This window comes from Pollicipes pollicipes, unplaced genomic scaffold (genome assembly GCF_011947565.3).
Source record: "Pollicipes pollicipes isolate AB1234 unplaced genomic scaffold, Ppol_2.1 Scaffold_3447;HRSCAF=4054_pilon_pilon_pilon, whole genome shotgun sequence".
Taxonomy (NCBI): Eukaryota; Metazoa; Arthropoda; class Thecostraca; order Pollicipedomorpha; family Pollicipedidae; genus Pollicipes; species Pollicipes pollicipes.
In genome coordinates, this window is record NW_023596297.1 from 12,801,777 (window position 1) to 12,821,937 (window position 20,161).

The following is a 20,161-nucleotide window of genomic DNA, read 5'->3' on the forward strand; positions in this document are numbered from 1 at the left end:
GCCTTCGGCTCGCCAAACATGGCCGACGTCGGCGCTTATGTCATAAAGCAGTATCGCGTGTATCTGACGGGGGAGGCTCGTCATCATCATAAATAACTTCAGCCCTATTGACATCATCGAGATAAATCTGACCTTGCGGCACCAACTCGTGCTTGCGAAATACTAAGGAGCTCTATAGTGGCCTTGACCACCGCCTAATCTATATGATCTCCTTGCCATGGTGGCCGCACGTGATGCCAATCCGAGTGTGAATCCATTTAGGAGTAAGCATATGCAGGCGAGTGTCATCGCATCAGATGTTCATGTCATTTGAATTACTGGCCGTGGCATCTGTAGCACCCTATTCTGTGTCCCCCAATATTACCCGCATCTTCCGCGACCACGGGCCTCCGGTGGTCGACTTGTACACTGCACAAACATCGTACCTGCCAGTCACCGCAGTAGTCTTGCAGAGAAAACGTCGAGGATGCGGTACCTGGGAAGTTGCAGGCGGAGGCCCCTCGCCTTCTGTCAAGGCTGAGAGTAAAAGCTAGGATAGGATTTGTTTGTGTCAATTATATCCTATTGCTACATATCTAGTATGTATACATATATATATATATATATATATTATATATATATATATATATGCATATATTGTGTCATTGTTAAAAGTGCACACATCACCGCCAAGTGTATACAAACCCAGCTAAGTGTTGGTGAGACCGCCATAGTGGCAGACGGGTGAAAAATGAAAGCCTTTTACAATCATGTAAGACTAAGCACATAATTTATGAACATGCCTCGGTGGCATAGGATAACAAACTTTGTTTCCAACAAGTACGGCAAATTTTGCGTACGCTTCATGAGTTAGCTTGCATGCATGAATGTTTTGTGGTGTGTGTGCAGCTATTCCACTGTTCCTAACCAGCAACGTAAGTAATCTGACATAGAGCGAATTCATTATTTTGACTGTTACGCAAATGTAAAGCGATGTGTATCCTTCCTCCTAGATTTTGCGAGCCGATACAACAATAACGGATCACACGTGTAACAATAACGGCCTGTGCTACGTGACATCCCGTGAGTGCTACGTGACAGTGACGTCATTTGTGCTTTTCCCCTGTTAACCATGCGATCTCCTTCCATCAGTGGACTGCTCTATTTTGCTGTATGGCCTCGTTTGAGTATCTTACCCTCGCAATGACGCGCTACGTATTGTTCAAAGGAAGGAAGGGGAATGCAGTGCGGGGAAGTACGTCAACCCACTTATCTCGCCGTTGTGGAACAGGAAAACAAAATGTTAAAGAGTTTCTTCCGGATTTAATCCGTTTGCCACCTGGCACGAAATAACCCAGTTTGGTTGGGAAACAGCTCAGCAGGCAGCTGGGAAGACGACTGGCTTTAATTGGATACCCAAGTGTGAGGTAAGTTCATGACGGTGGTCAACGGCCATCGGCGCCTGGCAAAGCACGACGAAACTGTGACCTATCAGCCTGCCGTTTATCGAGGGCCCAGGAGTGGTCTACGTTCTACAGGTCGATGGCGAGATAAGATAAATGAAGCTTTTGCACTATGCTTGACCTCCAAAAGTTGCACTTAAAAGATTGTAAATGTACCGCTCCTGCATGCACAGCCTGAGTGACCAAATCGCGACATCTACTTACAGAGTCTACGCTGGGTGACTGATGAACGTCAGAAACACGAATTTTTCGTCAAGCATTCCCAATGAACCTGTGGTCAAGCTTCTGCCCATGACAATGTTTCCGGTGTCCGAATATATGAGAACATTTTTAAAATGCATTTTTTTAGTTCATTCAGAAGGCATGTGAGCGTTAATGAGTTTTGTTTTGTTTGTTTAAGATTCGGTCCAAACTTCTTAATTGAAGGATTTCTAAGATCATCGCCCACTCTGGCCAATGCTTGCTGCATGAACCCGGATCCCACTATTCGATCGTGTTGTTTCGGGTCAACGGCGCAGTTTTGCGGCAAGAGTTGAACGTGCCACAACGCCCGGCACAGCCATTCCCGTCTTCTCACGTCCCCTCGCCGTTAGCGATGGGCGCTGTCACCGGCTGCGGGCCATACCACTCATGGGCATAAAGCGAGCACCCAACGCGGCCCGAACCCACCTCGCCACGGCTGGGTGAATCGGAAGGTAGTCGTTCTAACCAGCTTAGCTACCTGGACGGAATATCTCATTTAGTTTTTTTTTAATTTCGCCCTTAAAGCACCCCCTTGTGGTCTTGACGCAACCGCGCATTCGCAACGTCGTGACTGCGAACGAAAAACATATATCATCTTCGTCGTGCCAGAGCACATTGGATGGCCACACGCCCAATGACGGCGGCTCTTGCAGGATTTGTCGTGATACGGCATATTGGATGGCCACACGCCCAACAACGGCGGCTTCTGCAGGATAGAGTAGCACAGTATACAACAAACGCAAGCTCACGGTCCTTGTCATATGCCTTTATGTCACAGACACGACATGGGCGTGCTGGTACAAGTGCGTCATCATATACTGTCTTCATCGGTAGCTATGTAACATGTGTTTCGGTTCATTGCCCCTACGCTCCGAGTGTACTGGTCTACATGGCGCGACCAGTGCGCGCCTCGTCGGTGGCAGGGTCTGCGCCGCGCCTCGAAGACAACAACCGGACAGACATGCTCAGACTCAAGCCAACAGTAGGCTTGACGCCTTCCTCCGCGGTCAGACGAACGCCACTCTCTCCCAAAATAAAAACAGCATGCGTCGATTCGCATGATGAGTGATGCAGTGTCACAGTGTGCAACGAGGAGCGACACGTCACGTGTTGCTGCCGTGGGCAGGCAGGCTACCGGCGGCTGCGAGCTCGGACTCACACAGCCGCTGCTGGCGACCGTGGCCGCGCCGCCCCCGGCGACCGCGGTCACAGCCTCGCCGATGACAGGCGACGGGCGACGAGCGGGCATTGCCGCCGTCCTCACGTGGCATCAGACTTAGCACGCCCCCAACATGGCGCTAGCGTCGGCACTCATCCCCAGCGCTGCCCGCCAGGCCGTCTTTTACAGCACTCGTGCGTGCGTTGGGCCGAGCTGCATCGATGACGCCTTGTCTGTGTGGACTCTTCATCTTGCGACATTGACGATGAGTAGACTAGAAAACGATGCCCCATTTCACACCTGCAATCGACAGTGGACAAAGCGTGTATCAGAACGTCTCTATCCCTCGATCATCGCCGTGGGCAAATCAAGCTACCTCTCGGGGCCTAACTGCAAGGCAGGAGACTTGTCCAATAAGGGAATCAAATGCTGTCGAGCTATGCCCTCGATCAAACCACGCCAAGTCATATTACATTTTACAATATGATGCGGTTAGGAAATGGCATACCGGTTGGCACCTACGGCTCCCATCTGAACCTCACCGCTACCGCTCCTCGTGCCTGTGCGGCAATTCCAGTCCGACTCACCGTCGTGAGTCTTGAGCGGTTTCTGTACCAGAGAGCCACTGAAATCAGCATCATGACAATGCCGACCGAGATGAGCACCCACTGGGCGGCCTTCAGCAGCTTCAGCGGCAGCTTCAGCTGGTGATCGAAGTCGTCGGCGCCCTTCTGGTCGATCGTGGCAGTCTAGTGCAAGGACGGAACAGGGTCACGCGAGGGCGTGGGATTTCTGGTCGCCAGAAGACGTGGAGCAGCGCCCCCCCCCCCCCCCAGTCGTTCTCTTTAACACCGATAGCGCATCTCCGAATCCAAGGGGCGAAATGTTAAAGCTCGGTGTGTGGCGCTTGTGCACAGCCCGTAGGCCAGGGGGCACGCTAACGCTGAAATGATGCACAGCACCTTCGCGTTTAGTACTGAATGTTTTTCACTCGCGTTCCGGCTGATTGTCAGTGAAGTCGCGTCCCGGCTGCTTGTCAGTGAATCCTCGACCCGGCTGATCGTCAGTGACCCCGCGTCCCGACTGACTCTCAGTGACCCCGCGTCCCGGCTGATTGTCAGTGAACCCCGTGTGCGTCCCGGCTGATTGTCAGTGAACTCGTGTCCCGGCTGATCGTCAGTGAACCCTTGCCTCTGCTGATCATCAGTGACCCCGCGTCCCGGCTGATCGTCAGTGACCCCGCGATCCCGGCTGATTATCTCTGACCCCGCGTGCGTCCCCGCTGATTGTCAGTGAACTCGTGTCCCGGCTGATTGGGCAGTCTGCAGACCTGCTCACCTCATTCGTGTAAATGAGCGGGAACAGGATCTCCGGTATATGTTCCAAACCGTGCACTTTTGGGGTATTGCTTCAACTGCAGATTGATCTGGATCTTCTTGCCACCGTTCAAGGCCAATCCAGTCATCTGAAACGAATTTTGCACGGTACGTGTCCGCCATTCAGTGACACCACGCGTCCTCCGCACGCACAAACTCTGCACGACTATGACAGCAGAGGACAAAAACGTGACGTCACACGAAGAAGCAGTCGGTTGCCGGCGGCGTCGTGTATGAACGTTGGTCGGCCGAGCGTGCCGTGGTTCGCTGCTGGTTGATTAGCGTGCTCGCTCCACTGCTCAAGCGTTGCCAACAGCACAAGCACGTTCGAGCATGTGAGCAAAACATTGGGCTGGGCGATAGCGACTTTGACATAACAACGACATGCTAAATTTACTAGTTCTGAGTCATTTTTCATTCATTCATTTTTGTTCAGCAGTTCAAAGGTTCATTTTCGGGCAGCGGGTCGTGCAATTCCCTTCCCCTGGTGACAAGGCTCCCAGGATTACCAAATGCTATTGCAATAAGTGCCTTTTATGGAACATTTCTTGCGTTCCGGCTTTCTTCAACGCCATCCAACGCGTCTTAAGTATATTTGCTGGGAAGGAACATTTAAACACCGCTCTGGAGACCTGTGTTTGCAACCTCGTAGGGAGCCTCCCTCGGCGACCAGTGCTACGATCGTCGATATATTTGACATACTTGACATCCGCGACCGCCTCTCGCAGCCGACGGAAATCCCGCTCTGCAGCCGGTAGGAGGTCGCCTCCTTAGCCCTCTCCGGGCTTACCGCCTTTTGAACGTGTGGTTCTGGTTATCCGACTGTGCCGTGGGTTTAACGTGCAACGCCCCCCCCCCCCCCGTGCCCAGACGTGGTCGCGATGAACTGCCAAGGGGCGACCGTGCCCCGCGGCCACTGCAACCGTCAAGTGGCCTTTAACACGATTAGCGCCTGAGTGATTAGCGGGCTGCCGTATCAGCGAGGGGAGTAGCCGCAGCGGTCGGATGGCGAGCACACCACAGCGGTCGGCTGGCAGGCATACCACAGTGGTCAGCTGACGAGCACACCACAGCGGTCGGCTGGCGAGCACACCACAGCGATCGGCTGGCAAGCACACCACAGCGGTCAGCCGGAGAGCACACCACAGAGGTCAGCTGACGAGCACACCACAGCGGTCGGCTGGCAAGCACACCACAGCGGTCAGCCGGAGAGCACGTCACAGCGGTCAGCTGACGAGCACACCATAGCGGTCAGCTGACGAGCACACCACAGCGGTCGGCTGGCCAGCACACCACAGCGGTCAGCTGGCGAGCACATCACAGCGGTCGGCTAGCGAGCACACCACAGCGGTCAGCTGACGAGCACACCACAGCGGTCGGCTGGCCAGCACACCACAGCGGTCAGCTGGCGAGCACATCACAGCGGTCGGCTAGCGAGCACACCACAGCGGTCAGCCGGCGAGCACACCACAGCGGTCAGCCAGCGAGCACACCACAGCGGTCAGCCGGCGAGCACACCACAGCGGACAGCCGGCGAGCACACCGCAGCGGTCAGCTGGCGCCGGACGTAACGGGCGGGACGATGCGACGTCCCTACGGTGCCCTGTCAACGGTGGCTTTATGCCCTAAGAAATCAACCACGCCTCTTCTGATGTTACCCGGCTGATAATGGTGCGAATGTTTGATAGACCCGTGCTACTGGCATAGAGGTACACTCGCTGTTGTGCACATGCATTGCGATAACTTGTGTATCTACATCACGTGCAGTAGCAAGTCTCCGACCTGATGATGTTTACTTGTCACGGGCGATTTGACTTCAAGGATTATGTCCACTTATGAGAATCGTACTGATCCGTAATGCACACATACATAACAATATAATGTTATAAATGCATGTATATATATATATATATATATATATATATATATATATATATATATATATATATATATATATATATATATATATATATATAATAGATAAATTATATATCTCTCTCTCTCTCTCTCTCTCTCTCTCTCTCTCTCTCTCTCTCCTCTCTCTCTCTCTCTCTCTCTCTCTCTCTCTCTCTCTCTCTCTCTCTCTCTCTCTCTCTCTCTCTCTCTCTCTCTCTCTCTCTCTCTCTCTCTCTCTCTCCTCTCTCTCTCTCTCTCTCTCGCTCTCTCTCCTCTCCTCTCTCTCCTCTCTCTTCTCTCTCTCTCTCTCTCTCTCTTTTTCCAAGAATCCCCAGAGAAAGGACATCACACCCACTCACGGGCTCGATGTCGATGAATGTCTCGTGTCGGACTTTGTCCGGAGACATTCCGATGACTGCATCAACATATGACTGGTCTCCGTTGTAGAAATGTGGGGTGGAGGCTACGATCGGTGCACCTGGCCGAAAAGGAGACACAGGGCTGGGGAGAGTCTCCAATGGCCGAGACGGAGACACAGGGCTGGGGTGAGTCTCCAGCAGCCGAAACGAAGAGACAGAACTGAGGTGAGTCACCAATGTCACAGCGATTGCATCACCTCGAAATATCCGCGCAGCCAATAATTGCGTGCCACACCTCGATACATCTCCATAAAAAGACGACGATGAGCCAAATAGGTCCGCTCCTTCTCATTGGAGACATGCTCTGTTGCAGCTTCAATGGGCAGCCACCGATCGCTTCAGCATCCGACTTACCGTACTGGCAAGGACTGAGCGACAAGACTCCCGCCTTCAGACAATTGCCAGCGGGGATGCAGAAGCACTGGTTGTCCTTGTTGACAGCCGGGTCCTCCAGCACCTCACGGGGCGGCACAAACCGGCGACCGGTGATGCCGAAGTACTCGACGTCCTTTTCATAATCCAGATAAATCGACCTAGCGGGCGATAAGGTGGGCGGGAGAGGGAGGGGAGGGGGTTAGCCCGCTGGGAGCTGTGCCGGGCCAGTCGGAACTCGCCGTTTGAAGGAAGGGTTCCACCTTTGGGGTCAGTCTTATAACAGTGCCACTGCAGCGCTGTCAGTACATAATTAGGGCATCAATTTTAATTAACTTCGAGTCCAAATTACACATAAATATATATTACTACACTATACACCTTGTAACAGCGCTACCCTTCCTTCCTGCAGTCGCGACCACCGTCGTCATCACAACTACAATTCGCACCTTTACTGGCGCGAAAAAAGAACGTTTGTGATTGGTCCAGTGAGCAAGGGCTTGTTAGCGAGGAGCACATTGGTTGAAGTCTGAACCAGTGCGTCACGTAGATCATGTGATGCTCCCATTATCACTGCCAGTGTGCCTCGAAGAGAGCCACTGTGTTGAACGCATAGGAGGGAAAATCATAGCCATAGTATAACGTTTCGTTGAATTCACGGGATAATAACCTCATATTTGCACATTGTCTCTTAGAAGTGTTTCCAGCTTCGTAGCATTTGTTACAGAAACCTTTTGACATCTTAGTAAGCGGCAAACACTACATAATACACCACGTTGGAAAAGCAGGGCAAGCAAAATTTATTACCTCCATAGTGGTGGGCAGGGAGTCAAATAAGATTTTTCCCGCATGGTCGGCTATTTCAGATAGAAATCCTGAGCTAATCAGGATTTCCAGAAAGCTGGTTTTGCTGATTAAAGCGAACGCGTCTGATTAACGAGTGAACGTACACAAAACGTGGGTTACTTACTCCCTTTAAAGGGAGTATCCCACCTTTTTGTCAGGATACCATTGAAAGGGAGTGTTCCGACCGCACCCTATAACGGAGTATAAATTACAGCCTCCAGCATAAGCTGATGTTCTTCAGGCTGAATTATCGACCGATTTACCAAAGAGGACACGATTGCAAACTGCTTCTCACTTCTACTTAACGTAAATCCCACTCATGGCCCATCAATAAACACCTGCTGATGTTGTGAAACGGATACGAATAGGTTGCCCAGGCCATGGGCGTAAGAACAGGAAAGACGCACGGCCTGGAGACTGCAACGCCGGGCGTCGAGACTTATTGCTATGACTTGCGAGCACGCATGTTCAACACCACATTACGTACTTTTCTTATCAGTAATCAGCTCTGACATGATCTTGAGCATTATAAGGCGAACATGGGCTAGCCATGTTAATACAAATTATGAACCCCATTTCATCTGCAATCTACAGACAGGGAGAACTCAATATCTCTGAAGAAGACAGAAAAACATGGAACTGGAGTCTTTGTGAAAACAATCAAAATGCCTGCGGTGATCAGGGATGCTGTTGCGTCAATTAGGGTCCCTGTGCTGATCCGGGGCTAACTACGCGGATCAGAAGGCCTCCTGTGTCAGGGATGGGAACAATGTGATATGATATATCCCTCTAATGACCTCTAGATCGACCGGGAGATCCCGCCCCATGCCACTAGAATGATAGCCAGAGGACACTTCGCGATGGGAAGGAATGGTCCTTCAGCCTTTCACCGGAAACGGTTATGTAACCCTGGTGTTCTACTCCAGAGATCCCTTGCCCGGAAGTGAATAAGGGGTCTCATTATTGTTGAGTAGAGTGGGGCTCTCATTATTGTTGAAAAGCACGGGTCGAAATGAATTAAGAAAACGAGCAGTCATGCCATGTTTGCCGGAGAACGTTCATTTTATTTTAGAATATATTACTGAAGCAAATTACACCAAAAGCCTTGAACATGCCCGCCGCAACATCGAGAGCAAGGACAAGGATGGTCCGGGTTGCAGCTTCCGTAAAACCAATAAGTTTCGGCCACTGCAAGTGCCGCCAGACGGCGGGCGCCGTGTTAATCTGTCTTCTGGACAGAAAAATAGCTGCGGAAACACGAAACATAGAGATTTTACCTTCACTCTTCCAGTTCATCCACCAGATTCTAGCCCTCTTTGCAGTGTTTTAGGGGTCAATCCGTTCTTTTCATCAATCTAAAATTTGCACGCGTGAAACATGCCCTCAGACTGCCTCCCAAATACAAGATCTGACGTCATGAAGCGTCCAAGGATACTTTCTCAGAAGCGTCATAATTTTCGTCCACTGACGGGCCACGGCTAAATGTTAGCTACTGGGTTAACGCTCCGCGGACTATGGAGACTGCAACGCCTGGTGTCGAGGTTTTTGCTGCTAAAATTTGCGAGCGAGCATGTTGCAAAAATACGTTGCATGAATTGCATCACCAATCGATTCTGGCTGAATGGTGAACATTTTCAGACAAACATGGCTTGGCCATGTTAATACACAATGTTGACCGCTCGATTTGCAATCAAATTTTCGTCTTCAAATTTGGATCAAACAAATCGATCTACAATCTGCCTTCGCGATGTCCTCTATGTCTGTGGAACCCAGATAAAAAATTGACAGAGCTTCTGAATTCTATCGGTGTAGAAAGAGTCAGCTAACCATTGTAAATTAAGAGCGCCGGTGATTTCTTCCATGCAGTCGTTCAACGCCTGATATCTGCAGCTTATTGATCTCAAAATGCAAACAGAATAGAGCTCGCGGTAGCTTCTGGTTTCTGTTCTGGTTACAAGGTAAAAAATAAAACGACGAAAACTATGCCACTCGTTAACAAGTAAGCCATATCCGGGGATTGGGGGGGCGTGGGCACCATAAGATGGGCTTTTGTCAACCCTGTGTTCCCTCTTGGTAAGGCTCTGGCTACGTCCCTGCCTTCACACAAAAGCAGATCAAGTTGCGTGCGTTGCATGATGGACAATGAAGTGTCCGTTGGGCCCATCCATACCTAAGGCAGGCAGCTTCCCGGAGGCTATTTTTCTGCGATGTTGTGGCATACGGGAAGATAATTCGGGAAAAATATTGTTGCAGGTGTCCAACACATGTTTCATACACCATGTAGAAGAGATGCTGATCCAAAAATATGCGGCAAAGTAGCCACACGATCAGCTCGCAGTCAGTCATGCGGGAGACATCCAGGCCAGGGCAGTGACCACCGACGGCAGACAGGAGCAGGGCCCAGATAAGGAACATATGACAGATGGGCCTTATTATGTGGCTTGATTCTTAAAAGAAAATCTCCAATTTTATGGATTTTGTAACATTGTTTCTAGCAATTTCAAGCTCCCGACTTTGTTTCCGCTTTAAATGCTGCGACAAGTCTAATTTCTTGAAAAGCAGACAGCGAAATGAAGGCGCACAAAAAACCTGGCGCACTGCGAGCCATCGATCCACTTTCAAAATTATCACCGGCCTATATCTATGCCGTATTTTGGCATCTACACTGTGGAGGCAAACGCTTCCTTAATGACCCAAAATACCTACCCGCTCGTGGAATTTCGTCCCCCCAGGAAAGACAATGCTAAAATGGACGAATGATCTAGGGGAGCTGGATAGCCTTATTTCACAAATGACAGATGAGTCGAGTAGGCAAGATTGTGCACCAGTGATAAGCAGCTCTAGATGCATCATACATCATAGCATAGCGGCTATGACATTTGAATAAAGAGCGATGACAATCTCCATCTCTACTCCCCCCCCCCCCCCCGCCACCCGGTCATCGGGCCCGCTCTCCAGAAAAAGTTCCTGAAGTACACCCTGAGCTTGCCGCCCCCCACAACTTTTTGAGACGTTCCTACGCCTATGGCCCAGGCTACCGCAAACGGATTATAACGCAATGCAAATCGTGAGACAACAGACACCATTCCCACATTGGATTTCATTTGGGATGCCGTAGTGTCCCGTCATGTGTGGTAAGAGCTGCGTTTTGTTGTCCCACTCACACTTCGCACGTGGACATAAGGAAACCACACACACAAGCAAGCACACCCATACACTTCCCCCGCACGCACTCAAATAGACTCGCCAGGTTGCATAATGGCTGCAACACTCTCACCCACCTGCACAGATCCTTGTTGAAGATGAAGACTCTCTGGACGTCGTCCGTGTGAGGGGGGTAGGTGATGCCGTCGGTGCCGTTGATCTCGTTGCAGTATGGGGTACCCCAGTAGCTTAACTTGGGGCTGTTTTGGTATGACTGGATGTAGGTGAAGTGGTTGATGTCATTTTTGCCGGTGAGTACTGTGTACGGGCCGTCTATGGTGTTGTTGAACTGGAATCAGGCGGTCGGCGAAAGTTAGAAGAGTTCTTTGCCTAGTCTTCTTTGGTGGGTTTCCGCTAGCGGACATACCTGAGGATCGCGTACGCATAAACACGGGCGCTCTCGGAAAACACGGGCCTGTCGAATTGAGCCATAGCTTTGCAATTGAGCCATAACTTTGCTTAACAGGCAAGCAATTGAGCCATAACTTTGATTAACTTGACGCGGGGACCGTACAAAAGTCCTTGATCCCTTTCACTCTGAGGTTTATTTCACCGAGGTGGGAAAACACGTGCATTTCATGACGATTTTCAGAACGCCTGTCGAATCATTTCTGCTAGCCTTGTATATTGTATAGGCCATTACTCCAGTGGATATTGGATGCGCCCTAAATCTGAATATATTACTTCGTTACACATATCACTGACTTTTTCAGCGCTCACTAATACCCTAGCAGTCCAAAACGCTATTGGATGCAGCACTTCGTGCAATGCGTTCTAGTGTGAATAGTGGCAGCTGCTGTTGGCTTTGAGTCCTTACAGTCCGCTCGACACGGAAACGAAAGTTTGACATTTTGCAACAAGTAGTGATAGCTTAGCGATCTGGTTTGCAAAAAATCGACCGATGGTTTTGATTGTTTGGTCATGCACGTCCCAGAAACATAACCGGCTAGCTTTATTCAGATTTAGGCCAGACAGGCCAGCTATATGCACACCGAAGGGTTGCTATGGCCACGGAACCAAGTTGATTTCTAAGTCCTCGCTTTTGGTAATACGCACTCCATTAAATAAATGCAATTTGTCGCTTTCACACCTCCCGACAGCGTTACTACCAACTGAAAGCTCAATTTAGGCCAGAAGGATACCGTAACCCGATGAGCTGACCCCCGTTGAAATAAAAAGGTTTAGGGAGGGAAGCAGGACTCTGCATGCCGTTGTTTGCCATCCCACTGCGCCGAGGCGCCCGCCAATCACTTACCGCGTAGAGCCTGAACAATCCATCACTGTAGCTGGGCGGCAGGAGCTGGGGTAAAGCTGACGCCACGAAGGCGAACAGCGGGTCGTCCACGCCTGACATCAGCAGCTCGCCTGCCTTGTACGCCATGAAGCTCTGGCCTCGCTCCTTGGAATTGATGATGTTGTACAACAAATTCCGAAGCGCCGGGGGCTGAGAATCGCCCATCGTAGCCACGACCTGCCGGACGGCGGCGCGACGGTCACAGGTGCAGGCAGGGGACATCGGCGCCGGCGCCTCCGCGGATCGGTGAGCGCCAGCGCTCGCGGACGGTGACGGAGCCGGTCCGTGCGGCACCTCCGTTCAGCTGAACGAGGTAGACTCGCTGCGAATGTTTCTTCTGTCCAAGTGTTGAAAGTAGTGGGGGGGGGGGGGGGGGGGGGGGGGGGTTGTATGCCGAGGTCCTCCCCAACACTGGGTCAAATCATCCAAAAACGCTGAGAATACTTTAAGCTGCCGAACGGCATTTTTGGAAAACATGATCCTTTCACTGTCAAGCCCATTCCGAAAGATAATATTTTCAAGTCATTATTCTACTGGTAAAATGTAGCATCGTCACCCACCGGTTCCAGCCGCAATCAGCCACAGGTCCAAAAAAGCGCTCATGTATGCCAGGCAAGCACGGGAACAAAGCCAAGCTTCTGGGTTCGAAGCCGAATTCAAAGCCAAGACAATGACGAAAAGCCGAGATCGAAGCCGTAGATAGTGTCTTCGATGTCTAAAGTTTCGGCGCCGAGGCTGAAGCCAGAAGCTTGGTATCATTAGAACGTGAAACCGACTTAAAAGTCAGTGGCTTCAACAATGCACACGTGCAGCCGAATGCAAGTCAGCGACTTCGAATGGTGTGCATATGTTGTGATTGTATGGTGTGCAGGTAGCGTGTGTAGCATACCAAAGTGTATGCGATCGGAAAACGTCATCGGGGTTTTGAAAGTGATTGAGACAGCGTGTCAGCACTACGGATGAAATATTTTTTCGAGTTATCATCCTCGTTTTTGTGTTATTATGTGGCATGACGTTTTGCGCAATAAGTTCCTCCGCCGTCGTCAGGTATTCGTCGGTCCCGTGATTGAACAGCCGGTTGTTTTTTGTTTTTTTAAAGCCATGTTTGCATCGCAGCCACGAAAAATTGTGCGGCTATTTACGCGACATGAGGGCAAGACTCCCTTTTGTGACGTAGTCACAATTGCCGGGAAGAAGCCGACGTCGAGCCAAACTCAGCTCTTCAACAACACAAATTTTAAGTCGAAGCCAAAGCAAACATTTCAAATGGTCTAAAGCCAAAACTGCATACGAATGCGACCGTGGAAAACTTCAAGTCGAAGCCAAAGACCGTGGTGAAAGTGCGCCTTTGCGTAGCCAGAGCTGAAGTCGAATCCAACTTTGTCCTCATGTCCGGTGCCAGGTCAGTGGTGTGAGGAACAAGCGACATGAGGGCACGACTCCCTTTTTGACGTAGTCACAATTGCCGGGAAGAAGCGAAGTCGAAGCCCAAACTCAGCTCTCAAAACAACACGAATTTTAAGTCGAAGCCAAAGCAAACCATTTCAAATGGTATAAAGCCAAAACTGCATACGAATGCGACCGTGGAAAATACTTCAAGTCGAAACCACAGACCATGGTAAAAGCTGCGCCTTTGCGCAGCCAGAGCTGAAGTCGAATCCAGCTTTGTCCTCATGTCCGGTGCCAGGTCAGTGTGTGAGGAACAATCCACCAAATCCATGACTACTCCAAATCCGGACATACCACCTGGACACGGGCACAGAAAGGCATGCGCTGGCGAGCGTTTCACGCACCAGCATGGGAGCGTTGATGGTGACGATGGTCGTGTCCTCGCTCAGGCCTTCTCCGGACGTAGCGCTATCGAACTCGTAAGTGATGATCTCGTTGTACGTCAGCTGGGTTCCGTCTTGAGACCAGATCAGGTTTCCACGCTGTCTATTTTCTCTGGGAAAGGAGGTACAGGACTCAGTCATGATGCTCAAACTTCGAAGTAAAAACCTTGCTGAGAGATTTCCAGTGCCATACGCAACTGGACTTGAGCAGGCTTGAGCTGGCTTTTGTGCTACCGACAGCTCTATGGTTGCACAGCAAGTTAAGGGGTAGCGAGTGTTAGCTGAACATTGTTGTAGTTATTTTAAAAAAAAATTAAATGGCAGTTCCACTGTAGGTTATAAGGTAACGCACAACAAACCACCAAATTTTATGCAATACGGCAACATCTCTTCAGTGACTTACTTCTTTTACATGCCGTGACATTTTCTGGCGCATTCATGAAAACCTGCTTTTTACAACGTGGACACCTCGAATGTGCAAGAAACCTACAATGACTGTACATTTTATCTACAGTTCACAGCATGTTTTGCATCACTGCCCCTTCCACCAGTCGTTCCCAAGCATAACTTACTGCAAAGGCCTCCAAATAGAGTAATTCCAGCCCCACCGACCACGTTTTTGCAGAATCATTATCAAAGTTTTACGCATTTCTGTAAATCGGTTACCGACTGATGGCCGCGGCCACGGTCAAAAACTAATTACCCACACGTGGTTTCTGTGACGCGAAGCTATGCACCTAGCCTCTCTTGATGCTATCCTAACGTTCCGCAAGGATGTGAAAGTCAACTGTTGGTTTAACGCTGCATGGTTTGAGTGTCTGTTCTGCGATTTCACTAGATGTGTAACGTTTCCAGCATTTACACCTTGTTTCGGCAGACAAATACTCGCCGAATCCGAACGGCCTTAAAAAATCGCATATTTCGAATGCGGATGCTCGGTTCTAGCACATAACATGTGGCTGTCGACGCCGGACCGGCCTCAGGTCATTGCAACCGGCCGGCCGCCGTGCGTACCAACTATAGTAGTTTTGATCGATGATTTGTTCGTTCTGACAACTGATTCTGAATCTAGCGGTCAAAATGACCTGATACCTAATTCTAACAACGAAGGCCGTCGAATATCAGTTTTTACCCATATTGAGGTATGTTAACCCTCGCCCTGGTTGGGGTCTGCCGCCTCACTCGCAAAGTTCTCTGATGATGTCTCTCGGCGGTGTTATGTGATCGCGCTCAAGTGGTCGGAAGCCAGTTGGACATTAATTGTTCGTGTCTTGGCATAAAAGGATACCTCTAGCTTTTTTGGTTTTCCAGCAATGACGTGCTTTAGGAACAATACAGCGATCTACGGCAGGCGCGGGCGGTGAGCGGCAACCAATGAATCCAACGATCGCGCGCGGCGAGCCGACGCTGTCGCATGAACGGAACCGTACGTCATGAAAACACTCTTAAAAGGCAGAGGAAGGCACATATCGATACGTTTAAAACTGAACATAAAACATTTCTGCGTAAGTTTTATGTCACTGCATCGCACTTATTCGTAATTATGGCCATGTAAAGCTGAAAAGTGCGATTTTGGGAAAAAACACTTTTACGTGGCGTAATACGGTCATCATTCACTTTGCAACATAAAATCTACATAAATCATAAAAGCTCGTTGACACCAATCCACTGTTTCTTCCGCGACGGCATGTCGTTCTTAGTTCAAAAACGGAAGGGGGGGGGGTTTGCATCGACTCTCCTATCAGTCTGCTTCATGAAAAGGGCGAATAAAGGTGACGGTTAAAGACAGCCAGCCTTCAGTATGCTTGGCGGCACTGGTTAAGCGAAGTCATCACGCAAACGTTGCAATTCGACAGCAGTATGAGAAAACTCGGCATAATATCCCGTCGATTATGTCGTCGTTTAGCCCGATAACATCGTGTAACCAATGTCACCTGGTGGTTGAAATGGAATGCATAATACTAAACAGAATATATATATATATATATATATATATATATATATACATGTGGAGCAAGAGAGAGATATATACATATATACTTAGACATTATATATATGTATGTATATATGCCATGATGCGTGCGTGCGTGCGTGCGTGCGTGCGTGCGTGTGTGTGTATACTCTGTTTAAGCACGAATCCACTTCGGGCGCAAGTACGCTGTCGCAGATATCCAAAATCTGCCTTTCCCCCGTTGGAGCTTAGGGTTCGGAGCGACTTACCAGAAGCCCTGGATGTCACCATTGTTCACGTCGTTGTGTTCTAACGTTTGGTTACCTCAAGGACGCTGACCTCACCATTGGCCGTTCAATCTCGCCGGCTGCTGATCATAGTCGGTCAACACACGGACCGAGCGATAGTTGAGCTGTGACCGCGATTGCCCCAGACATCCGCGTTATGTGGCGATACTCGCATGCGTCACATGCGTCGCCTATGTCATGAACTGCTGCACTACTCACATGCGTCGTATATGTAACATAGTGAGCAATTCTTACACGCGTCGTATATGTCACTTATGTCGCTTAATGTTGCAAAACTTATAAGCGTGGCATGGCATATATCACTGACGTCACATAGTGCCGCGATACTCGCATGCGTCACATACGTCCTATAGTGCCGCGACACTCACGAGCGTCACATACGTCACCTGCATGGCGTATTGCCGCGATGCTCATATCCGTCACATACGTAGCACAGCGTCACGGTCACCTTTGTCGGCGCGTAATGACTGAGTGGTTAGAGCCTGGGACTTCCACGTGGGAGCTCGGGTTCGAATGCCGGTTGCGAGCTCAATGCAGAACACAAGTCAAAGACGTCGCAAGCGGCGACGAGCTCAGAACCCGCAGGTCACCCACGGCTTTGTAGGCGTCAGCTGGCGGCGATACACATCGTGGCGACGTACGTGGAGGCTAACCGTTTTTATAGTGCTGTAGTGGACTGACAACAGAGGAGAACTTGCTTCGTGCTACGCAAGTGCTTCCATGCCCGTTGACTGTTCTTGCAAACGTTCTGTAGATGGACGCTGTGCGTGCATTGGCTGTGCCCTGCCTGCGCCCAGACACACCCAAGCGTGCCTGGCGGCGGTTGTTGTGTGACCTCCGCCATCGTAACTGGCGCTAGACTTAAGAGAAGTTCAGAAGATTGTGCACATCAATCGACGGAGGCCGAAGCTTTACAACCTGCTGCTCGGAAGCTAGATTGCAAAATTTTGGCTTAAAGTTCAACCATATGTGGCAGTTTGAGCAGCGACATGACACTGTTTCCGTCTACTTGACCCAACGGAGGTACCGCCGAATCCAGCCGACTCTCGTTGTCATTGTAGATTTACGATGCACTCAGTTGCTGGGGCTACATAATGCCCCCTGCCTCTCACCATGGCAGGCCTAGGGCACCGAGGAACATCAAATCCTTTACCTCTGTTTTCCCAGAGTAGAAAATAGACTGATAGTGCAGCCATCAAGATTCCGCTGCTTCATCAGCACCCCTCCCAGTCGACTGATTTACCCTTTTCATATAAAAATTAAATATGCTAGTGGCTGGTTTTAACCGGTCGAAGGTGGGCAATCTCTATTTTTGTATTGTATTTTGTTCAACACAGGCGACTCTGTCGCCGAACGAACAATAGCCTGTTTCTCAATTGTATCCAGCCAAAGCCACACACAAATTCATGTCTGAATATTAGCATACACTGGTCCTTTAAGTAGCACTCTTAAGCAACATTTGTATGTGCTGAAAGATCGTGTAAATATCCGCAGCACGGTTGTGAAAACGAATTTATCCAAGCTTTCACACTGGGGTTGCGTCGTTCATGGGAACATTTATCTTTCCAAAGGCTGCAAAGATATGACTTTCGACTTAACCGTCGAAGGCACGGCGGTTAAGCACACAACAAAGTCATCGAAGCAATCTGAATGAGTGTTAGTCTAGCATAGCATACCTATATATATATATATATATATATATATATATATATATATATGTACATATATATGTATATATATATATAGGTATAAATATATACATATATACATAAATATGCGTATATATTTGCCTATGCACTTCCAAAATACACAACGAACCGCACACCTCAATGCAAAACGTCACGTAGCACTTACTTGTAGGAGAACGGCCCCACTTCTTCCACTATGGGCTTTGAGCCGTTGTCTCTGACATCGTCACCGTTTGTAACATTGAACACGATGAACTGCATGTAGACGTCGATCTGGGATGTAGGTGATTGCCACGGGTCGAAACTTTCGGAGTCCGTCGTCAGTACCATTTGCTGGAATAGATAACCAGGCGTTTACCAAGACATTGGATCATTTCACGTCCTTTCGAAGGGCGGTTGGTGCACCATCAAACCTAGCGTTTGTGTGCTATTCTGATGCAATCACAAATGATGAAATTGGGGCTGATGTTTTTTCTAAATATCCGTAAGGGACGAGCACTCACCGCGAACTATCTAGCGTCGGTTACACCGAACATTCAAGACAGTGTTGTCACATACAGACCCGGAGCTGTCCCCTTATCCCCCCCGAGGAGAGCACACACACAGGCGCAGCACACACACATATACACAATCGAGCTGCCGCCCATCGAATGCGCACCTCTTCAATCATGTTGTCGATGATGGTGGGGAAGCCGTACCAGCCGAGCACACAGCCCAACACCAGCAGGCCCAGGCCGACGCCCAGCACGATGCCGTACTTAAGACCGGGCTGCATGGTGGACGGGGGACGGCACTGGAGTCTGGGCTGGTGGCTGCGGCGTGCCGCGGGCGGCGGGCGGATGGCGGCGGTGCTGCGGCCGACGCCAGACGGGCAGTGCAGGGCCCCCGCCGCCGCTGCTGCTCGCTATCGTTCTTATCAGGCGGCCGCCGGGTGCGCCCGGAGAGGACGGGCGGAGGTCATGGTCTTGGGTGGGCCTTTGAAAATTGTGTGGGCGCGTGTACCCCCGACTGCCGCGTTTGCTTCGCTGCCTTCCGCAGCGTACAGGAAACGCTTCGTCTGTCAAGTTCACGCCCGGTGTGATGGGGAAGACATTTCATTTAACTGGTAGCGCCGACTGCACGCGTGATCCACGGCTTACATCCAGATATTAAGTCATTTCGTGTTCTCGAACAATCAGGTGGGGACAAACGATGCTGCCAATTCACGTTTATACCGTGTAGATGTTTTTGATTACGGCCATTGTGGGCTCTGCCTGCCGAGTGCTGCTGAGCCGGTTTTGCACTGGGTATGGGTACGTTGGTTGTATTAGTCAACGAAGTGTGTATGCGTTCAAATATAATGTCCTCAAAGCATGAGAACAGGAAACTCAAACAGGCACGAGCCATCAACCCCATCTATAATGAATACAATAGAGATCAGGTACACAATTAATGTCGCCCCATCTGAGCGACGCAGCATTCCGCCCAATGGCGAAAGCGCCATTGGGCGAAACGCGGGTGGGAGTGGGTCACGTGCTGCCTGCCGCACCTTGACAGGCCACAGTGATCAGAGGGGCCTGCCCCCCCCCCCACACAGCAATGATCGGTCGTCTCGCGCCCCGCTGCACCGTAACAGGTCGCGGTGATCAGAGGGTGTGCCCCTCCACACAGCAATGATCGGCCGTCTCGCGCGTGTGTGGCCCGTGGACAGCACACATAGCGTCACAGCCTTTCGCCTGGCCCTGTGTGAGTCAGACGGTCACATGCCTAACGCCGCTACTGACACCAAGTTTGCATCCAACCCTCTTGTGCCAGCGAAGCTGACGCTTCCTTCACGGAGGGAGGACTGCGTGGCTGGTGAGAAGTCCCTTGCTGAGAACTGTAGAGAGCTGTGTGACGTACCTCAGGTGCAAGTCGGCAGGGCAATCAGCCACCTCAGCATAAGGACCCTCCTGACATGGAGAGATGCACCACAGTGTAACCTTCTTACCAGCCTAGTCGAGCGCGGTAAACGTTTTAAAGTGTACTGCACACGGGGACAGCGTGCATCAGGAGCCGTTAAAACCTGGGGGCTTCTCAAGGAATTAGTTAAAACGAGGTGTAGGTAATCTCATTTTCGCCTGTATGAAGCGAATGACCGTGGGAAGCGCCG

The 20,161-nt window shown here is 50.3% G+C and overlaps 1 protein-coding gene across 1 annotated transcript; it reads right to left on the reverse strand.

Annotated features, from left to right (window-relative positions):
- Positions 1-2,973: 2,973 nt before the first annotated feature.
- LOC119091758 (lysosome membrane protein 2-like) lies at positions 2,974-18,891 on the reverse strand. Its single transcript, XM_037214625.1, is given in 11 exon segments — positions 2,974-3,144; positions 3,432-3,593; positions 4,183-4,246; positions 4,248-4,309; positions 6,476-6,594; positions 6,890-7,068; positions 11,035-11,246; positions 12,213-12,428; positions 14,045-14,195; positions 18,197-18,363; positions 18,689-18,891. Coding segments are annotated over 11 exon segments (1,455 nt in total). The 5' UTR covers positions 18,806-18,891; the 3' UTR covers positions 2,974-3,138.
- Between the last annotated feature and the right edge of the window lie 1,270 nt (positions 18,892-20,161).